A 19,344-nucleotide genomic window follows, 5' to 3' on the forward strand; every position below is an offset into this window, starting at 1 on the left:
GGCGGCGGCCTTCTTTGGATCAGGCGGCGGCCATCTTAAGTCAGCCCGATGGCGATGCAGATTCTATGGGGGAGCGAGAGGAGCTTCCTCCTTTGTCCCCACCGGCGCTCAGCCCTCACAGACCCTGCGATTTGCAACGGGAAGCAGGTTTACCTTCATTTGCCCCAGCGGGAGGGCCTTTGAAGAGACTCCACCCGTTTTCATCCCAGTTTGTTTTACTGCTCCATAAGGCTTATATGGAAGCCGAATCTGACTGGGAAAATAGGTCTCCTGTCCCAGCTAAGGGTTTTAAGAGCTCAACAGGTCAGGAAAGCTTGGGAGCGGGGACGCCTTGCATGGTCCAGACTGCTGGACCTTTTCATTCAGGGCTTGGCTATGGATCCTATCTCTCAGGACCCCCACACTCAGGATCTGGGTGTTGATGTAGGCAGGGCGGATCCAGTAGAGGGGGATGATCCGCAGATACTCTGCTTGTTCCACAAGGAGGAGCTGGACCCATTAATTGCACATGTACTTCAGGAACTGGAAATCCCGGTTCCACAGGCAATTCCAGATTCTTCGCTAGGCGACTCGGTGTTGTCAGGGCTCCGCCGCAAACATTTCCTTTCCATCCAAAGCTTTTTCAGATTGTATCCCGGGAGTGGGATACTCCGGAGGCTACCCTGCGGGTCGGCCGAGCTATGGAAAAGCTTTACCCGCTTCCTCTTTAGTCTTTGGAGTTTCTTAAGGTCCCCAAGGTGGATTCTGCAGTAACGGTCGTTGCCAAACATACCACCATCCCTGTTACGGGTGGCATGGCACTCAAGGATCTCCAGGATTGGAAACTGGAAATTTTGCTCAAGCGGATTTTTGAAGTTTCGGCCTTAGGAGTGAGGGCGCGGTTTGCAGCAACATGATGCAGAGGGTTACCCTCCGCTGGGTACAACAGCTGTTCACGGCTCAGGATCTCCCTCAGGAGGAAGCTGAACAAGCGAACCGCATGGAATCTGCGGTAGCTTATACCGCAGATGCCTTGTATGATCTTCTCCGCACCTCGGCCCGCACTATGGCTTCTGCAGTTTCGACGAGGCGGCTCCTATGGCTATGTTACTGGGCGGCGGACACCTCCTCTAAATCGCAGCTGGGTTCCTTTCCCTTTCGAGGTAAGCTCTTATTCGGAGACTAATTGGAGCAACTTGTTCGCTCTTTGGGGGAGAACAAGGTTTACAAGCTACTGGAGGACAAGCCCAGATCATTCCGTTCTACCGGCGCCTATCGCGAACGTTTCCGTGGCCAGTGCCGTTTTCGCTTCGGGGGAGGCTCTTCCTCATACGCTCCGCGACAACCACCCATGAGATTGCAAGCATGGGCACATTCCTTTCGTGGAAGACTGCCTCCGCAAACTGGCGCATCTCATACCTTCGCCAACAATAAGGCGTCCCAATGAAGGGACCCTGGCCCATCCCTCAGTTCCAGAGGTCGGGGGACGACTCTTTCACTTTCGGGAGGAATGGGCCAAGATTAACCTCTGGCCAATGGGTTCTCAACATTATAAATCATGGCTAAGCTTTGGATTTTGCACGACCCCTTTGTGACCTGTTTCTCATTTCTCCCAGTGGGTCCCCGACGAGGCAGCAAGTGGTTTCGCAAACGCTAGTTTGCTTACGGGCCCTGGGGGCCATTGTTCCGGTTCCCACAGCCTAGCAACAGAGCAGTCGCTACTCCATTTACTTCATCGTTCCCAAGAAGGAGGGCACATTCCGCCCGATATTGGATTTAAAGCAAGTCAACAGAGCATTGCGAATCCCACGCTTCCAGATGGAGACATTGAGATCTGTTATTGCGGCTGTCCACAAAGGCGAATGTTTGGCTTCCTTGGATCTAATAGAGGCTTATCTTCACATAGGGATCCAGGAATTTCATCAGAGGTTTCTGCAGTTCATGATCATGGGGAACCATTACCAGTTTTGTGCCCTGCCTTTCAGTCTAGCGACGGCCCTGAGGGTCTTCACCAAGGTGTGATGGTGGTGGTGGTACCAGCGAGCCTTCGGAGGGAAGGCATATTGGTACACCCCTACTTGGACGACTGGCTCATTCGGGCCAAATCAAGGATACTCTGCGAGGAGGCAGTACAGTCAGTTTTGAACAGTCTGAATTCCCTCGGCTGGGTTGTCAACTATTCCAAGAGCCAGCTGGTTCCATCCCAGAGATTGGAGTTTCTGGGAGCCACCAGTTCGACACCAGTTTGGGCAAGGTTTTCCTACCGCAGGTGAGGATGGAGCGACTAATGTCTAAGGTTCGTCGCCTGTTAGCTCTTCCCTTACCAGTGGTGTGGGATTATTTGCAGGTTCTTGGATATATGGCGTCCACGCTGGAGTTGGTTCCTTGGGCTTTTGCTCATATGCGACCTTTGCAGGGGGTGCTACTTTCTCATTGGGATCCCAAATCGGCAGAGTTCCAGTTACCCTTACCGCTCCTCGAACCGGCCAGGTCCAGTCTGGATTGATGGTTGATACCGGATCCCTTGCTCCAAGGCGTGGATTTGGAGCCCCCTCAATGGATCATTGTGACCACGGATGCCAGCCTGACGGGTTGGGGGGCAGTCTGTCAGTCACGGTCCGCGCAGGGTCTTTGGACACTGCCACAGACCAAGTGGTCCATCAATCACTTAGAAACCAGGGCAGTTCGCTTGGCGTTGCGCCACTTTCTTCCCCTGATTCAATACCAGGTAGTTCGGATCCTGTCCGACAATGCAACCACGGTGGCTTTCATCAACTGACAAGGGGGCACCAGAAGTAGACTAGTAGCATCCGAAGCGAGCAGATTGATGGATTGGGCAGAGCAGCACCTGTCTCGCATAGCGGCATCACACATAGCCGGGGTCGAAAACGTTCAGGCGGACTTCCTCAGCCGCCAGCAGCTAGATCCCGGAGAATGGGAACTGTCGAACGAGGCGCTGCAGCTTATCATCAGACGGTGGAGGACCCCACGGTTGGTCTTGATGGCAACTCATTTGAATGCGAAAGCAGCTCGTTTCTTCAGTCGCAGAAGAGAACACAGGTGAGAAGGCGTGGACACTCTGGTTCTTTCTTGGCCCGCGCAAGTTCTCCTTTACGTGTTTCTGCCATGGCCACTGGTGGGAAAGATATTGCGTTGGATAGAATTCCACAGGGGACGGGTCATTCTGGTGTCTCCGGAGTGGCCAAGGAGGCCATGGTTTGCGGATCTGATCAATCAGGGCCCAGTGTTTTTCGACCAGGCCGATCGCTTTTGTCTAGCGGCTTGGCTTATGAGAGGCGGCAGTTGAGAAAGAAGGGTTACTCGGAGGCGGTTATTACTACCCTTCTACACGCTCGTAAAACATCCACCTCAGTTACCTACGTGCGGGTATGGAAGGTGTTTGACTCTTGGTGCCGTGGGTTGAAGGTGTCCCCACGACTGGCTACTGTGTCTCATATTCTAGCTTTTTTGCAGGATGGCCTGAAGAAAGGTTTGTCGTATAGTTCCCTCAGAGTACAGATAGCAGCCTTGGGCTGTTATTGAGGTAAGATTGATGGCATTTCCATCGCCCTTCACCCAGTCGTGGCCAGATTCTTGAAGGGGGTCAAACACATAAGGCCACCGGTGCGTTCTATCTGTCCGTCTTGGAGTCTGAATTTGGTTCTTCGTGGTCTGTATAGTCCCCCTTTTGAACCTCTAAAGAGAGCTACGCTGAAGGATTTAACACTTAAGATGGTGTTTCTCGTGGCTATTTGCTCAGCTAGTCGAATTTCAGAACTTCAAGCATTGTCCTGTAGGGAGCCTTTCCTATGTATTACTGACTCGGGAGTTTCTCTTCGCACCGTTCCTTCCTTTTTGCCAAAGGTAGTTTCAGCTTTTCATGTTAACCAGACAGTTAGGTTACCGGTATTCTCAGAAGAGGATAGGAACGCTTCTCGGGAGAAGGAGCATAAGAGGTTGGATGTTCGAAGGGTCCTCTTGTAGTACTTGGACGTTACCAATCCTTTTCGGTTGTCCGACCATCTCTTTGTTTTGTGGAGTGGTCCTAAGAAAGGGACTAAGGCTTCTAAGTCTACTATTGCCCGCTGGTTGAAAGACGATATTGCTTCAACTTACATTTGTCATGGGCGTGCCATTCCGGAGGGACTTAAGGCCCATTCTCTGCATTCACAAGCGGCGTCATGGGCAGAGAGTGAATGTGACTCGCCTCAAGAGATTTGCCGGGCGGCTACTTGGAAATCTTTGCACACGTTTGCCAAGCATTACCGGTTGGATGTTCAGGATCCAAAGATGGACTCTTTTGGCAGCAGTGTGCTTCGAGCCGGACTCTCCAGGTCCCACCCCCTTTAGGGCAGCTTGGGTACATCCCAACAGTCTGGACTGATCCTGGTATGAACAGGGAAAAGAAAATTAGTTCTTACCTGATAATTTTCGTTCCTGTAGTACCAAGGATCAGTCCAGATGCCCGCCCAAAGGAGTTGGAGTCCCGCTTGTCTGTTTATGATGTTTTTCTGTTACAGATTTCTCAGAGTACTTGGACAGGTGTTACATCGTTCCTTTTATTGCCTCTTCAGGCTGGTTTTCAGAAGTTCCTTGTTTCAGAAGTTGCTGTGTGACTTGATCTAGTCATGGGTTGTTACCATATGTTACTTTCATTCTGCTTTGATATTGATTATACTGAGGGATCGCAGGTGGCACACCAGGGTATATGGGTGGTGCCTTTTTCAGTTTCCTCTGACTCCCATCTGCTGGAAGGGAGGCATAACCCAGCAGTCTGGACTGATCCTTGGTACTACAGGAACGAAAATTATCAGCTAAGAACTAATTTTCCTTTTCTCTTCAATATGGGAGATGCCAACTTATAGTAAAGGTTGGAATTTACTTTCTAATCCACCGGTTCCAAACCTGGGGTCTGTGAGGCTATCCCAGGAAATCTGCCAGAGGGGGATGCAAGAACGTTTTTATCTAGTGAGAAAAAGAGCAGGCTACTGCTACCTGTGAGAAGCTGAGCTATTACCATAGGCCAGGAGAGTGAGAGTGGGGCCTATTGCTGCCCCGGACTCTTCACTCTGCATTGCTGCAGGCCAGCAGGAGGAGCACTACAGAGGCCATTTGCACCCAGTCAGAGCCTCAAACCACACTGCCACACATCCAGCAGAGGTAGGGAAGAAAGGGACTAATTGTAGCCCTTGAGTCATAAAACCTCCACATCCTCACTGTGCACTAGTGAGAAGGGAGTGTCCGATTGCAGCTGTCTGAACCTTCAGCAGCCACTGCTGTGCACTGAGGAAAGCAGAGAAAGCAGGCGATCACAGCATTGAGAAACATTTCCTTCTACTGTCATGTGCTCTGCTGCTGGCCTGAAACAGAGGGAAGAGAGGAAAGCTGCACCAATAAGTTGAAAAGCACATATGAAGAAAGGAGGAAATAGTACTGGGGTTGACAGTGTGAGGGGAAAGACGGAAGAAAAGACTAAAGAGGGAGATGGGAATCCATGACTGACTTGGAGTAAGAATAGATGGCAGCCTATCAGGGGAAATTGGAGCACTATAGGGAAGAGGAGAGGATGCCAGGAATCGTGTTGGACCAGAGGTGGCGAGGGAAGGATAGAGGACCACCATGGTCCAGGAGAGATGACTATTAGAGATCAAGGAGGAGGGAAGGAAGAGACAACAGCCAGGAGCAGTTGTGACATTAGTTATTTAGGGGGACTCTCATCCAGGTATGGAGCCGCCTTCTCTTCAAAAAGCATGCTATATTTTTGCTTTTTCTAAAATATAAATTATTTAGCGGCTATCATTTTCTAAAAGAAAATAAAGTATAAAAGAAAAACAGGCTAAAAAGAGGTCAATTTTCAGGGAGGGTAGTTCTCAGAAATTTATGTGGGTAAAACACCTGTTCACCCACATTGAAAGGGCAATTGAAAATTGCTGTTCCCATCACTGAGGGTAAAAGTACCTGCATGGTGATCAGCATGCATGCTTTTACCTGCGAGGGGAAAAAGGAGCATGGCTAGGTTGGAGAAACAGTACATGCAAGGATTACATTTTGAAATCCTTGTGCATATTTTCACGCATGTACTTTGCATTTATTTCAAAGTAGGTGCAAATTGCTTCCCCTGCTGGCTGAGTCTTCAAAATTAGATTGTAGGTCTGCAGGTACCAATGCTGATTTCTGCCAGGTTGCACCAAGTTGCCAAACTGGAACTTTTTTTTTTTAACTTTTTTAACTTTTTTTCCTTTTCCCATTGTAACTGGCGTGGGAGGTGGAGGCCACTGTTGGCTTTAATCTTCAATTATTCAGGCAATTTTTAAATAGCTTAAGTAAATTGTTCTCCCTATTTATTCAGTTAAGATTAGTAAATATTATTTAATAGTAAGTTTCATACATTATGAATGATTCTAAAATGCATTTCATTATTTCTTTTGTTATGTCATGCAAAAATTAAAGAGAAGTGCATGGGGGTCCACAAAAGCTTTTAAGGTTGAAAAAGGGTCCATGTTCTCTGAAAGGTTGGGAGCCCCTGCTCTAATGATTTACTTTTCATTACTGCTTAACTATCTCAAATGGCTTCGTAACAGATTTCCATTTAAGGTAAGTTTTCAGTATACCTCAGTTATCCTCATTGTAGTATTTTGGATGATTTCATTTCAGTTGTCCGTATTGTGATATAATTACATGGAAAGAAAAGACTGAGTTGTTCCAGTCAGAAGCAGTGCAGCTAGTATGTACAAGTCAATATGATGATTGGAGTCCATTTTGTTTCAAGTGCTAGAAGTTATACTGCTTCAATACATCTCTCTATGCAGTATTAACTCTGCTACCATTTTCATTGTCAGGAAGAACAACGAGATTACAAAGGACCAACTCCTCGAGAGCTCTTGGAACCTCTCTTTAAACAAAGCAGCTGCTCCTTTAGGGTATGTCTATCCATTGATGATTTTCTTGTTTTGTACACTGTAGCCCGTGAAGGTAGTGGCCGCAGCCCTTAGGGGCAAGGGGAATCCCAGACATTGTAAGTGGAGACACCTAGTGGACAGACTAAGGATGGTCATTTGTTGGTAGTAGGGATTTGGGTGGGGGTTAAAAAAAAATGAGGGGAACAACCCCTGGTAGCTGCAAATAAAGGCTCAAAAACTGCCAGGCCAAAGTTTTAAAAAGATGAAGTATGGATAGCTTTCTGATAACTTTTGCTACTAGGTCACTATTCATGTTAGAAAATGGACTTCAAAAAGATTAAACAGTTTTAATGTAAACCTTTTTGTTAACTACCTCAGCAAGTTTTTACTGTCAATAAATCACTGAACTTGTCTGGCTGATTGAACGCAAATGTCCTATTTCCTTATTCTTAATGAAGCAGTTCTTTGTAAATTATAAGTTCTAGCATAGATCGTTCTTCATTGTCTCGTTAGGGTGAACACTCTGGCATTGTAACTAAATAAATTAAAAAATACAATATTGAAGAATAAAGGCCAAATTTTAAATAACTCAATTGCTGTCAAACATTTTTAGATCCAGCATTTTGTGTTTTGTTTTATGTTGCATTTTTTTTTTTTGGAAGCCTTTCTTCATTTTTTTTTTCTCATTTATTATTTTAAGATTTCTATTTTTTTTCCTGTTCATTAATCAGACTTCATGTTAGAAAGCTAAAAATTTAATTTGCTGCAGTGGCATGTGATGACATTCAAAGTAGGAGATTCAGTAAATGCACACGGTCACTTTCCCTTCTTTCACATCCCCCTATTATAATCATCTTCCATTCCCTCTCCTGTCTCATCCCACTGACATAATTGCTTTCCCTTCCCACCTGGCATAATTACTTTGCTTTCCATTCCCTCTTCTCCTCAACCCCCATGGCATAATTGCCTTACTCTTCCTTTCCTTTCCTCACAGCTCTAGCCCAATCACCTTCCATTTCCTAATATGTGGATAGATTGATTCAGGACCCCAGTGGGTTATGCATCTCTACCAGCAGATGGAAACTGAGCAAACTGACACCACAGTGACATCAGCCTGCCAGTATTCTATCTCCAGCAGATGGTGGACATGCACCTCCCTACTGGGGATTGCTTCAAGTTTGAGGAGAAACCAGGAAATGTAATGTGTCCCGCTCTCCTGTGGTGATACCAAATGGTCCCTCCCCCAGTTGAGAATTCCTGAGGAGATTTCCGTGGTCCTTCAGATGAGTTTCTTGGTCCGGTAGCTGGCCTTTGAGCTGGCATGGACTTAGCTGTTTAAAAAAAAAAGCTGGAAGGCAGTGGGTGCAGGAAGCCGAGCAAGGTGATGATGGTATTTACCCTCTTCCCCCTTCAGCCAGAGACTGTGCTTGTATTCAGCCAGGACAGGCTCAGCTCAGGTAAAGTGGGTTTTTTTTTTTTTGTTTTGTTTTTTTAAGTGGTTTAAGAAGAGAAGGGGAGTTAATTAGGGTTCCCTGTACGTACCAGGATCAGTCCAGACTGCTGGGTTATGCCTCCTGTCCAGCAGATGGAGTCAGAGAGAAACTGAAAAGGCACCACTGATATACCCTGGTGCTCCCCCTGCGATCCTCCAGTATATCTCTGACTCCAGCAGATGAGAGAGCATAACCTTGCGGTCCTGATCTCCTGTAAATTGAATTGTGAAGGGATTTCCCTATCAGGTTTGACTTAATATAGAGGAGAAATCCTGTGACTAGATCAATTAGTGATTTGTACCTAATTTGGTAATAATAAGTGGAGCCATAGCAGGCCAGGCAGGGCACTGCCCTACAGCCTTTTCCCGGGGTTTTTTTCAGTCTTACCCAGTGAGAGGAGGGGAGGATTAATCGGTGGGCCGGTCACTCTCCCTATCCGCCTCCTGAGAAGTTTCATTCCTCGGAGAAGAAAGTTTAGTCGGGTGTGCTACACCCCCTGCAGGCTCCACCAGCCACTTGTCTGTGAGGTACTTTAGCTGCCCCGAGGTACTTAACCATGCCCCGAGGCACTGTTTGTACGGCATGTGGGGAGCCGGGCCGTCGGCTCTCCCGCGAGGGCCTTTGCTCCCGGTGCCTTCCCGGGGGTGAGGGTTCCTCGCGGGGGTCAGCCGCGGCCGGGAGCTCCCCTTCCCCGCGGCGTGGGGCACGGCCAGCGTCGGCCAAATCTCGGCAGTCCGCGCTGCCGATACCGGGGGCGGTGGCCATTTTAGAAAATTCGGTGGCCATTTTAAATGACTCGGATCGCGATGCGGTTTCGTCGGAAGAAGGGGATGACTTCCCCCCCCCCCCCCCCTGTCCCCACCGGATCTTAGCCCCCGCGGGTTACCAGGGCCTGTTAATTTGCCACCTGTGGGAGCAAAAGGAGGTTCTTTGAAGAGGCCTCATCCCTTTTCCTCACAATTTGTACTTTTGCTCCACAAGGCTTATATGGAGGCCGAAGCGGAATGGGAGCAGGGTACTCCTGCCCCAGATAAACGGGGGAGACTTTCTACTGGTCTCTTTGGCTTGGGGGATGCAGCCCCGGCTCCTCCTCAACCTCCGCAGCAGGCTGCTCCAGCTCCTTCGGCTCCCCCTCCAAAACCTCAGCATGTAGCTCCGGCCCCCCTTTCACAGGATCCGTCCATGCCGGATCCTGATATGGATGTAGGGGGTACGGACCCGGTTGAGGGGGATGATCCTCAGATACTCCGCTTATTTCATAAGGAAGAACTGGATCCCTTGATTGCCCATGTTCTTCGGGAACTAAAGATTCCAGTACCCCAGGTTGACTCCAATTCCCAGCCAGGGGATTTTGAATTAGACGGGCTCCGCACGCCTGCGCATGCCTTTCCTTTTCATAATAAACTGTTTCAGCTTGTATCCCGGGAATGGGATAATCCGGAGGCAACTCTTAGGGTCAGCCGCGCTATGGATAAGCTTTACCCTCTCCCTGCGGATTCCTTGGAGCTCCTTAGGGTGCCAAGGGTGGATTCGGCGGTCACTGCCATGGCTAAACATACCACCATTCCCGTAACAGGGGGTACGGCCCTTAAGGATCTTCAGGATCGGAAGCTGGAGACGTTGCTTAAGCGCATCTTTGAGGTTTCGGCTTTGGGAGTACGGGCGGCCGTTTGCAGCTGCATGGTACAAAGGGCTACCCTTCGTTGGGTACAACAGATGTTGACATCTCAAGATCTGCCTCCGGATGAAGCAGAGCAAGCAAACCGTATAGAATCCGCGTTGGCTTACGCCGCGGATGCCTTTTATGACCTCCTCCGCACTTCGGCCCGGTCTATGTCTTCGGCTGTGTCGGCACGGAGGTTACTCTGGCTGCGTCATTGGGCGGCGGACTCTTCCTCCAAGGCCCAACTCGGTTCCTTTCCCTTTCGGGGCAAGTTGTTATTTGGCACCGAGTTAGAAGACCTTATCCGATCTTTGGGGGAGAATAAAGTGTTTAAGTTGCCAGAGGACAAGCCTAGATTTTTTCGCCCTTCGGGTACCTTCCGCGGACGGTTTCGCGGGCAACGCCGTTTTCGTTCGGGAAGGGGGTCCTCTTTTGCTACCCGACAGCCGTCTCCGCGTTCCCAGTCATGGACTCCTTCCTTTCGTGGTAGAAGGCCGGCACGCGCAGGGGCGTCTCATACCTTCGCCACCTCTAAGGCAGCTCAATGAAGGGACGCCGGTCCATTCCTCCGTCCCGGAGGTAGGAGGACGACTCTCTTACTTTCGGGAGGAATGGGCCACAATTACCTCAGACCAATGGGTCCTCGACATTATATCTCACGGCTACGCCCTAGATTTTGCAAGGCCCCTGCGCGATTTGTTCCTTATCTCTCCCAGCGGTTCTCAGGTAAAGCAACAGCGAATTGCTCAGACCCTGGAGCGATTGCAGGCGCTGGGTGCAATAGTGCCTGTGCCGCCCGCCGAGCAACGCACGGGCCGTTATTCCATCTATTTCATTGTTCCCAAGAAGGAGGGCACATTTCGGCCGATTCTGGATCTCAAGCGAGTCAACAGGGCGTTGCGCATACCGCGGTTTCGGATGGAGACCCTGCGCTCGGTCATAGCGGCGGTACACAAAGGCGAGTATTTGGCTTCCTTAGATCTCACGGAGGCTTACTTGCACATAGGGATACAAGAGTTCCATCAAAGATTTCTGCGCTTTATGGTCCTGGGATCTCACTTCCAGTTTTGTGCTCTTCTGTTCGGTCTGGCGACAGCTCCGAGGGTGTTCACCAAGGTAATGGTGGTGGTGGCGGCTAGTCTTCGGAGAGACGGAGTGTTGGTACACCCGTATTTGGACGATTGGCTCATCCGAGCAAAATCGCGACGTCTCTGCGAAGATGCGATTCAGGCAGTCCTTCACCGGCTCCACTCCTTGGGGTGGGTGGTCAATTACACCAAGAGCCATCTGATCCCCTCCCAGAATTTGGAATTTCTGGGCGCCTCGTTCGATACGAAAGTGGGAAAGGTTTCTCTCCCACAGGCAGGGATGGAGCGTCTGATGGCGCACGTTCGCCGTCTCCTCGCCCTTCCCCTGCCTGTGGTATGGGATTACTTAGAGGTTCTTGGATATATGGCATCCACACTGGATTTGGTTCCGTGGTCATTTGCGCATATGCGGCCGCTACAGAGGGCGCTTCTGTCTCGTTGGGACCCCAAATCGGAAGAGTTTCAGATACCTTTGCCACTCTTACCCCCAGCGAGGACCAGTCTACAATGGTGGTTGGATCCGGTCCACTTGCTCCAAGGCACCGATTTGGATCTGCCTCAATGGATCATTGTCACGACCGATGCCAGTCTGACGGGCTGGGGAGCAGTCTGTCAGTCTCAGTCCGCTCAGGGACGTTGGACGCCTCCTCAGACCAAGTGGTCGATCAATCGTTTGGAAACAAGGGCGGTTCGCCTAGCATTACAGCACTTTCTGCCTTTGATTCGGGACAGAGCAGTTCGGGTTCTGTCCGACAACGCAACCACGGTAGCATATATAAATCGGCAAGGCGGTACATGGAGTCTACCGGTAGCAACCGAAGCCAGCCAGTTGATGGTGTGGGCAGAGCAGCAACTGTCTCGGATTGCAGCGTCCCACATCACAGGAGTCGACAACGTTCAAGCAGACTATCTCAGCCGGCAACGACTAGACCCGGGAGAGTGGGAACTATCTCCCGAGGCACTCAGACTCATCTGTCGCCGGTGGGGAACTCCCCGGTTGGACCTCATGGCAACTCGTTTGAATGCCAAGGCAGCTCGCTTCTTCAGTCGCAGAAGGGAACACGGGTCGGAGGGCGTAGACGCGCTAGCTCTTCCCTGGCCTGCGCACGTTCTTCTGTATGTGTTTCCACCGTGGCCGTTGGTGGGGAAAATATTGCGTCGCATAGAATCCCACACGGGACCCGTCATTCTCGTAGCTCCGGAGTGGCCGAGGAGGCCGTGGTTCGCCGACCTCATCAATCTAGCGGTGGACGGCCCCTTGCGGCTCGGTCATCTGCCTCGACTCCTTCGGCAGGGTCCAGTATTTTTCGACCAGGCCGATCGCTTTTGTCTAGCGGCTTGGCTTATGAGAGGCGGCAATTGAGAAGGAAAGGATATTCCGAGTCGGTCATTACTACTCTTCTGCAGGCTCGTAAGCCCTCTACCTCGGTTGCTTATGTCAGGGTATGGAAGGTTTTTGACTCCTGGTGTCAGGGTCTGGAAGTGCCGTCGCGGAAGGCTACGGTGTCTCATATTCTGACTTTTTTGCAAGAGGGTCTAAAGAAGGGTTTATCCTATAATTCTCTGCGTGTGCAGGTAGCGGCCTTAGGCTGTTACCGCGGTAAACTTGACGGAGTTTCCATTGCCATGCATCCGGACGTTGCACGATTTTTAAAGGGAGTTAAACATTTGCGACCCCCGGTGCGACCTATCTGTCCTTCTTGGAGTTTAAATTTGGTTCTCCGGGGTCTTTGTACTTCTCCGTTTGAGCCTCTACGAAGGGCTACTCTCAAGGATCTCACTCTCAAAACTGTTTTTCTCGTCGCTATTTGTTCAGCTCGCCGAATCTCGGAACTTCAGGCGTTGTCTTGTAGGGAACCTTTTCTCCGTATTTCTAATTCGGGGGTTTCTCTACGTACCGTTCCTTCGTTTTTGCCTAAGGTAGTTTCCGCCTTTCACGTCAACCAGACGGTGGACCTACCGGCATTTGCGGTGGACGGGGCTGAGGCGTCGCGGCAACCGGAACTTCGCAAGTTGGATGTTCGAAGGACGCTCTTGCGGTACCTGGACATTACCAACCCCTTTCGGTTGTCTGACCATCTGTTTGTCTTGTGGGGTGGTCCAAAGAAGGGAAATAAAGCTTCAAAAAACTACGATCGCACGCTGGTTGAAAGAGGCGATTGTGTCTACTTACATTTCCCAAGGTCGCGCCGTTCCGGAGGGTCTTAAGGCTCATTCTCTGCGCTCCCAGGCGGCGTCGTGGGCAGAGAGTGGGTTTATTTCCTCGCAGGAAATTTGCCGAGCGGCTACTTGGAAGACATTGCACACCTTTGCGAGACATTACCGTTTGGACGTGCGCGCTCCGACGGTGGACTCATTCGGCAGTGGTGTGCTTCGTGCGGGACTGTCAGGGTCCCACCCCGTTTAGGGCAGCTTGGGTACTTCCCAGCAGTCTGGACTGATCCTGGTACGTACAGGGAAAGGAAAATTAGGACTTACCTGATAATTTTCATTCCTGTAGTACCAAGGATCAGTCCAGACGCCTGCCCATTTCAGTGAAGAGTGTAGAGTCCCGCAACTGTTGTTTTTTTTCGTGTTTTTCGGGTTCCGTTTTTTACGGGCACTTGCTTGTTTTCATGGTTTCCTCGTTTTTTCCACATGTTCATATACGTTTCATCTTTATATTGAGCTAGTCACAGAATTTGCCATTGTTTTCTAATTTCATACTGCTTTGTTATGGATTATACTGGAGGATCGCAGGGGGCGCACCAGGGTATATCAGTGGTGCCTTTTCAGTTTCTCTCTGACTCCATCTGCTGGACGGGAGGCATAACCCAGCAGTCTGGACTGATCCTTGGTACTACAGGAATGAAAATTATCAGGTAAGTCCTAATTTTCCTTTCCTGTCTTCCCCCCTCTAGTCTCCGTGGTAGGTGAGCAATCTGATGGCCGTTCCTGTCTCTGGTGTTCAGGATCGGGGGGGCAACCTGGCAGATTGAGCAGTTAGGTCCTGCTCTAAGGTTCGACTGGTTTGCCACGTGGTAGGCCGCAGCGGTGCCTTTGCGCACTTTTGTTTGTGCACCGTATACTGCCCTCTTCAGTTCCGTCAGCTCGTGCCTTGTGCGCCCAGCTATGCGTTCGATTGAGCACCTAGCTGTGCGCATAGGAATGCCTACCAAGGACTATTTTATGTGCATATGCGCGCACATGCTTGTGTTTATGCACGTTCCCTGAGCATCCTGTTGGAACTCGGTTGAGTGCTTATTTTGGCACAGTGTTGTGAATGACGCCTGTGTGTGTATAAACAAAACAAAAAAAAAAACCAAACCCCGCCTAGCCCTGTATGTGGGTGTGTCATATTTGGGCATCTCAGCCTGGCGCTGTTTGGAAGCACAGGGGCATTTACTCCCCTCTGATTTTACTAAGCCCAGTTCTTCCCAGCCTGGTGTGGGAATGGAAAAAGAGCTGCTAAAAGGGTAGCTGATCTTGGGGTTCCCCTAACTGGTTGTGTCAGCAGGGTAAGGTAATTCAGTGGGCTCAGGACTCCTGTCCCTGGGCCTTGGCCTTGGCATGGATCCTTCTGACTTTTCTTCAGGTGCAGTCCTCAGCCGTAACCAATCTTGCCAGGCCAGAGTCGCAGGTAGTGACCTCCTTCTTGCCTGGTGCTATGGTTGAGCGCTGAAATATGCCTAGTTCAGCAACAGGACTTCCAGATAGGGATCCAGATGGTATGGATGACAAGGCAGATCCTGCCTTTCTGCAGGATTGGGAAATTTCTCTGGAACTAGAACCCATATAAGACCATGTTGTGGTTCCTTCATTGAGATGAGTTCCTGGCTCTGATTTCCCAGACATTAAAGATGCTGGCATTACCTGGGGCTGATTCCATGTCTGAGCCAAACAAAAAAAAAAAAAGGCCATTCAAGAATTGATCTTGCCCCAGAAAATAATTTTAAAGGGTCGGGTTTTTGAAGTCCTGTATCCTCTGGATCCAATGGTGTGAGAGTGCTTGCGTTTTCCGAAAGTGGATGTGCTTGGCTGTGCCATCTCCCAGCGGACGACCCCCCGTGGAGGGAGAAGCAGCCTTGAAGGACATGCATGATAGAAGGATTGAGGCCATCCTTAAGTGAGCATTTGAAGCATTAGCAATAACCTTGCAGTTTGTTTCTTCTTCTTCCCTGGTGGCACACTCTCTTGTTTACTTCTCCCTCAGGAGAGCGATGAATCTGGAGTGATTTCCAGAGCAGTTATCGAACCCACTGCATTTTTAGCAGATGCAGGCTGCGATTTGGTCTATACCTTGGCTAGAGGTATGGCTTCGGTAATAGCAGCCAGGTTTCAGTTCTGCCTGTGAAATTGGTTGGCCAGTGTGACCTCCCAAGCTAATCTTATGAAATTGCCTTTTAAAGCTCGCTCTTGTTTGGGAACGAGATGAAGAAACTGGCCAATAAGTGGGGTGAATCCCCGATTCCTCAGTTGCCGAAGGATAAGAAGCAGTTGCTGTGCCCCTTTGGTATGAGGAGTTGTCTCAGGGGTTCTAAGCAGTGTCATCCCTCATGGGGGGTGACATTTCAAAGGACTCTGCCTTTCAGCAGGTCTCAGTCCTTTCGTCCCAGACAGCCCAAGCAAGGTGCAGGCTTGGGTAGTGGAACTTCCCAAACCTTCCAGTGAAGGTTTGCCAAATCAACCCCTGGGAACCGGAGATAGGGAGACTTCTCTCTCTTTATCAAAAGTAAGTCAAGATCACATCGGAGCAGTGGGTCCTGGAGGCGATACGAGAAAGATATGCGCTGGAGTTTCACATTGTTCCTTGCGACATGTTCATGGTGTCTCCCTGCCACTCCCCACAGAAGAAGTAGGCAGTGGAGTCTACACTGTCAAGACTTCTCAGTCTGAGGGCTGTAGTTCCAGTATCCATGTCTCAAGAAAATACAGAGCGATGTTCCATTTATTTCTTTGTGCCCAAGAAGGAAAGGCTCCTTTCGTTCCATTCTAGATCACAAAGGAGTCAATCGTCCTTTGCGGGTGACTCATTTTCACATGGAAATATTGCGTTCGGTGACAATGACTGTGCAGTTGGAGGAATTTCTGACATCCTTGGATCTGTTAGAGGCGTACCTCCATATTCCCATCCGATTAGAGAACCAACGTTTTCTGTGTTTCACGGTGTTGAGGGTGCCAGTAATCCGTTTCGGGTGCTGTCTTTTGGTCTGGCCATCGCACTTAGAACTTTTCCAAGGTTATTGTGGTGGCGGCGGCAGAGTTGAGAGAGGATGGGATCCCAGTACACCTGTATACGGACAACTGGCTGATTCGGGCCAAGTCTCTGGAAGTGAGCTGCCTGGGCCCCGCAAAGTGATCTCCCTGTTGCAAGAGCTCACTTGGGTGGAGAACCTAGCCAAAAGCAGTCTTCAACCATCTCAGTCGTTGAAGTATCTGGGTGTTTGGTTCGACATGAGGCAGGACAAAGTTTTCCTGCCAGAAGATCGTATTCAGAAATTGATGATGCAGGGGGATCAAAGGCCACAAGGGGATGGTGTTCCTTGTGGCACCAGATTGGCCTAGAAGACGATGGTATGCAGATCTGTGAAGACTCCTGGTAGAGGACCCCCCCCCCCTTTTCCTCTTCCACCGCACAAGAATCTATTGCAGCAGGGGCCTGTCCTTCATGAAGATCTGACTGTTTTGTCTTATGGTATGGCCCTTGAGATGGCTCACTTGTTGAAGCGTGGATATTCTTCTGTGTTCATTGCCACCTTGCTACAAGCTTGAAAGTTCTCCACTTCTTTAGCCTATCTACAAGTTTGGCGAGTGTTTTGAGGCTTGGTGTGAAGATCAAAGATTTCTTCCTCATTCAGTTAAGATGTCGCTCATTTTGGAATTTTTGCAGGATGGGTTAAATAAAGGGTTGGCTCTTAATTCCTTGAAGGTACAGGTTGCAGCTCTTGCCTGTTTCAGGGGCCAGGTGAATGGTGAAGCCTTATTGTCTTATCCTGATGTGGCCCATTTCTTGAAGGAGTGAATCAACTTTGTCCTCCCTTGTGGTTTAAGGTTCATTTGTGGCATCTTAACCTGGTTTTGGATTTCTTAACGGGCCCTATGTTTTGACCACTGCATAGTCTTTCCTTGCAGTTATTGGTGGCGATATGTTCTGTATGTCAAATTTCCGAGTTGCAGGCCTTGTCTTGCTGGGAGCCGTTCCTTTGGGTGACTCCAGGAGCAATACAGCTGTGCACTGTTCCTTCCTTCTTGCCTAAAGTGATCTTGTTTTCACTTGAATCAGTCCATTTCCTTGCCATCCATGGATAAGGAAGGAGATGCGGAAGAATATTGCTTATTGTGTCCCTTGGGTGTCGAGACGTGTCGTAAGGTATCTGGAGGATTCTAAGCCTTTCCGAAAGCTGGATCATCTTTGTCCTTCATGGTGGGGGAAAGCAGGGCGAATCCTCTTTGCAGGCTACAATAGCTCATTGGATTAAGGAGGTAGTCACAGCTGCATATGTGAATGCTGAAAAGCTGTTGCCTACTCAGTTTTGGGCTCATTCCACTAGGGCTCAAGCAGCGTCATGGACAGAGGTGAGATTGTTGTCTCCCATTGACATTTGTTGAATTGTGACATGGTCCTCCTTACACACTTTTTCCAGGTATTATCATCTGGATGTGCAGGCCCAGGAGGACGCAGCCTTTGCACGTGTGGCTTTGATTGGGCTGCGGGCAGCCTTTCACCCTATTCGGGAGTAGCTTGGGTACATCTCACTGGTCCATGCTAAGTAATGAGAAATTACTACTTATCTAAATTTCCTTTTCCTCAAGGTGGATAGATGGATTCAGCTTCCTGCCCTTGGCTGCTGAATGATTGTGTGATGGTCCTCCTGTGTGGCTACGTGTTCCAGGGGATTACTGGTAAGTATTCATCCAGTCCTAGACTAATGTTAATGTGTTTCTTGTCTGAGCTCAGTGTTTCATGTTAGCTGATTATTGAAATGGTTATCTGTTTTTAATCATGTTTTTGCTAGTCTGTTCACAGTTGCTTTTGAAGAGAATACTGGCAGGCTGATGTCACTGCAGGAGTATATATACTGTGACATCAGTTTGCTCCATCTCCATCTGCTGGTAGAAGTGCATTACCCACTGGTCCTGAATCCATCTATCTCCCTTAAGGAAAAGGAAACTATCAGTTAAGTAGTAATTTCTCATTTCTTACCACTTCTCTGGCTGAATTCCCCTCCCTTTAATTACTTCTTTCTGGTTTCTCCCACCTCACCTTTTATGGCTGTACTGTGTAATGGTGATCATAGCAACAGCATTGGAAAAGAAATCCAGCATGGGCCCAGAGCTGTTGTGTGTGCTCCAGGAGTCTTTACAGTGCCCCAACCTCTCTGATTTCGTTGGTTAAAGGAGGCCTGTGCAAGAAGAGGAGTGGGAGTTCTGCAAGACCTGCCAGAACACACATACTGGCTCTGGCCTCATTCTGGATTTCTTTTCTACACAAGTATTTTTACTTCTGCCTTAAGTCAGCCAGGCCATTTGAAAGCCAACCAATTGGCCTAACCACACACCCCTGACTTGCTTTTCCTTACCTCTGTTGCTTTCTCTTTTGGATGTATTTAAAGCTTCTGTTATTCAGCAAGCTTAATTAGCCATGACATGTGGATGACATTATCCAGAAGCACCAAACTGATTAGTCTCTCCTAGCTAGTGGAGCTTTTAGCTCTAGTGAGCATGTGTAGAAGTTCCTATGCAGGTGTTGTCTCTTTAGCCCCCAAGTCATTTTTCATGAGTCCACACCATTAGGTTCAGATAAAGATTCTACAGGTATACCTTCTGAACTATTGTCAGATCTTCCAGACCATACATTGCCTAAGGAGGATCTTATCTACTGAAAACTAGTGAAAAAATGGTAAAGACAATTGGTGTCAATGTATGCAAGAATAAAGACCCCGGTCAGAAGTCTTTGGTCTCCTCCAAATACTGGGCACGCCATCAGAACCAGCGGCTCTTCCGGTCCACGACATTCTTAACCTGTTACAGATGAGAATGTGGGAAACGCCTATCTCTGGTATTCCTGTGGCCAGAAAACAATTTCAAGTATAAAGCTCAGAAGTCACCAGGGTTCAGTTATCCATCTATTTCACTAGTCCATCATTAGTGTCTGCACTGAAAAAGGCAGAAGACAATAATTCATTTAATTCACTACTAGGCAAAGACTATAGGGATCTGGACAATTTTGGAAAGAAAGTATT

General features: G+C 49.1%; 1 protein-coding gene across 4 annotated transcripts in view; it reads left to right on the top strand.

The window, feature by feature from the left end:
* Nucleotides 1-19,344, top strand: part of ERLEC1 (endoplasmic reticulum lectin 1) — a 177,236-nt gene that overhangs the window by 20,886 nt on the left and 137,006 nt on the right. For all 4 annotated transcript variants that reach the window (XR_003855372.1, XM_029593428.1, XM_029593427.1 and 1 more), the window contains exon 3: nucleotides 6,819-6,899. Coding sequence is in view for 3 of the 4 variants with exons in the window: in XM_029593428.1 (XP_029449288.1) it covers nucleotides 6,819-6,899 (81 nt within the window). In the remaining variant the exon portion in view is untranslated. The remainder of the gene's footprint in view (nucleotides 1-6,818; nucleotides 6,900-19,344) is intronic.

This window comes from Rhinatrema bivittatum, chromosome 3 (assembly GCF_901001135.1).
Source record: "Rhinatrema bivittatum chromosome 3, aRhiBiv1.1, whole genome shotgun sequence".
In the NCBI taxonomy this organism is placed as follows: Eukaryota; Metazoa; Chordata; class Amphibia; order Gymnophiona; family Rhinatrematidae; genus Rhinatrema; species Rhinatrema bivittatum.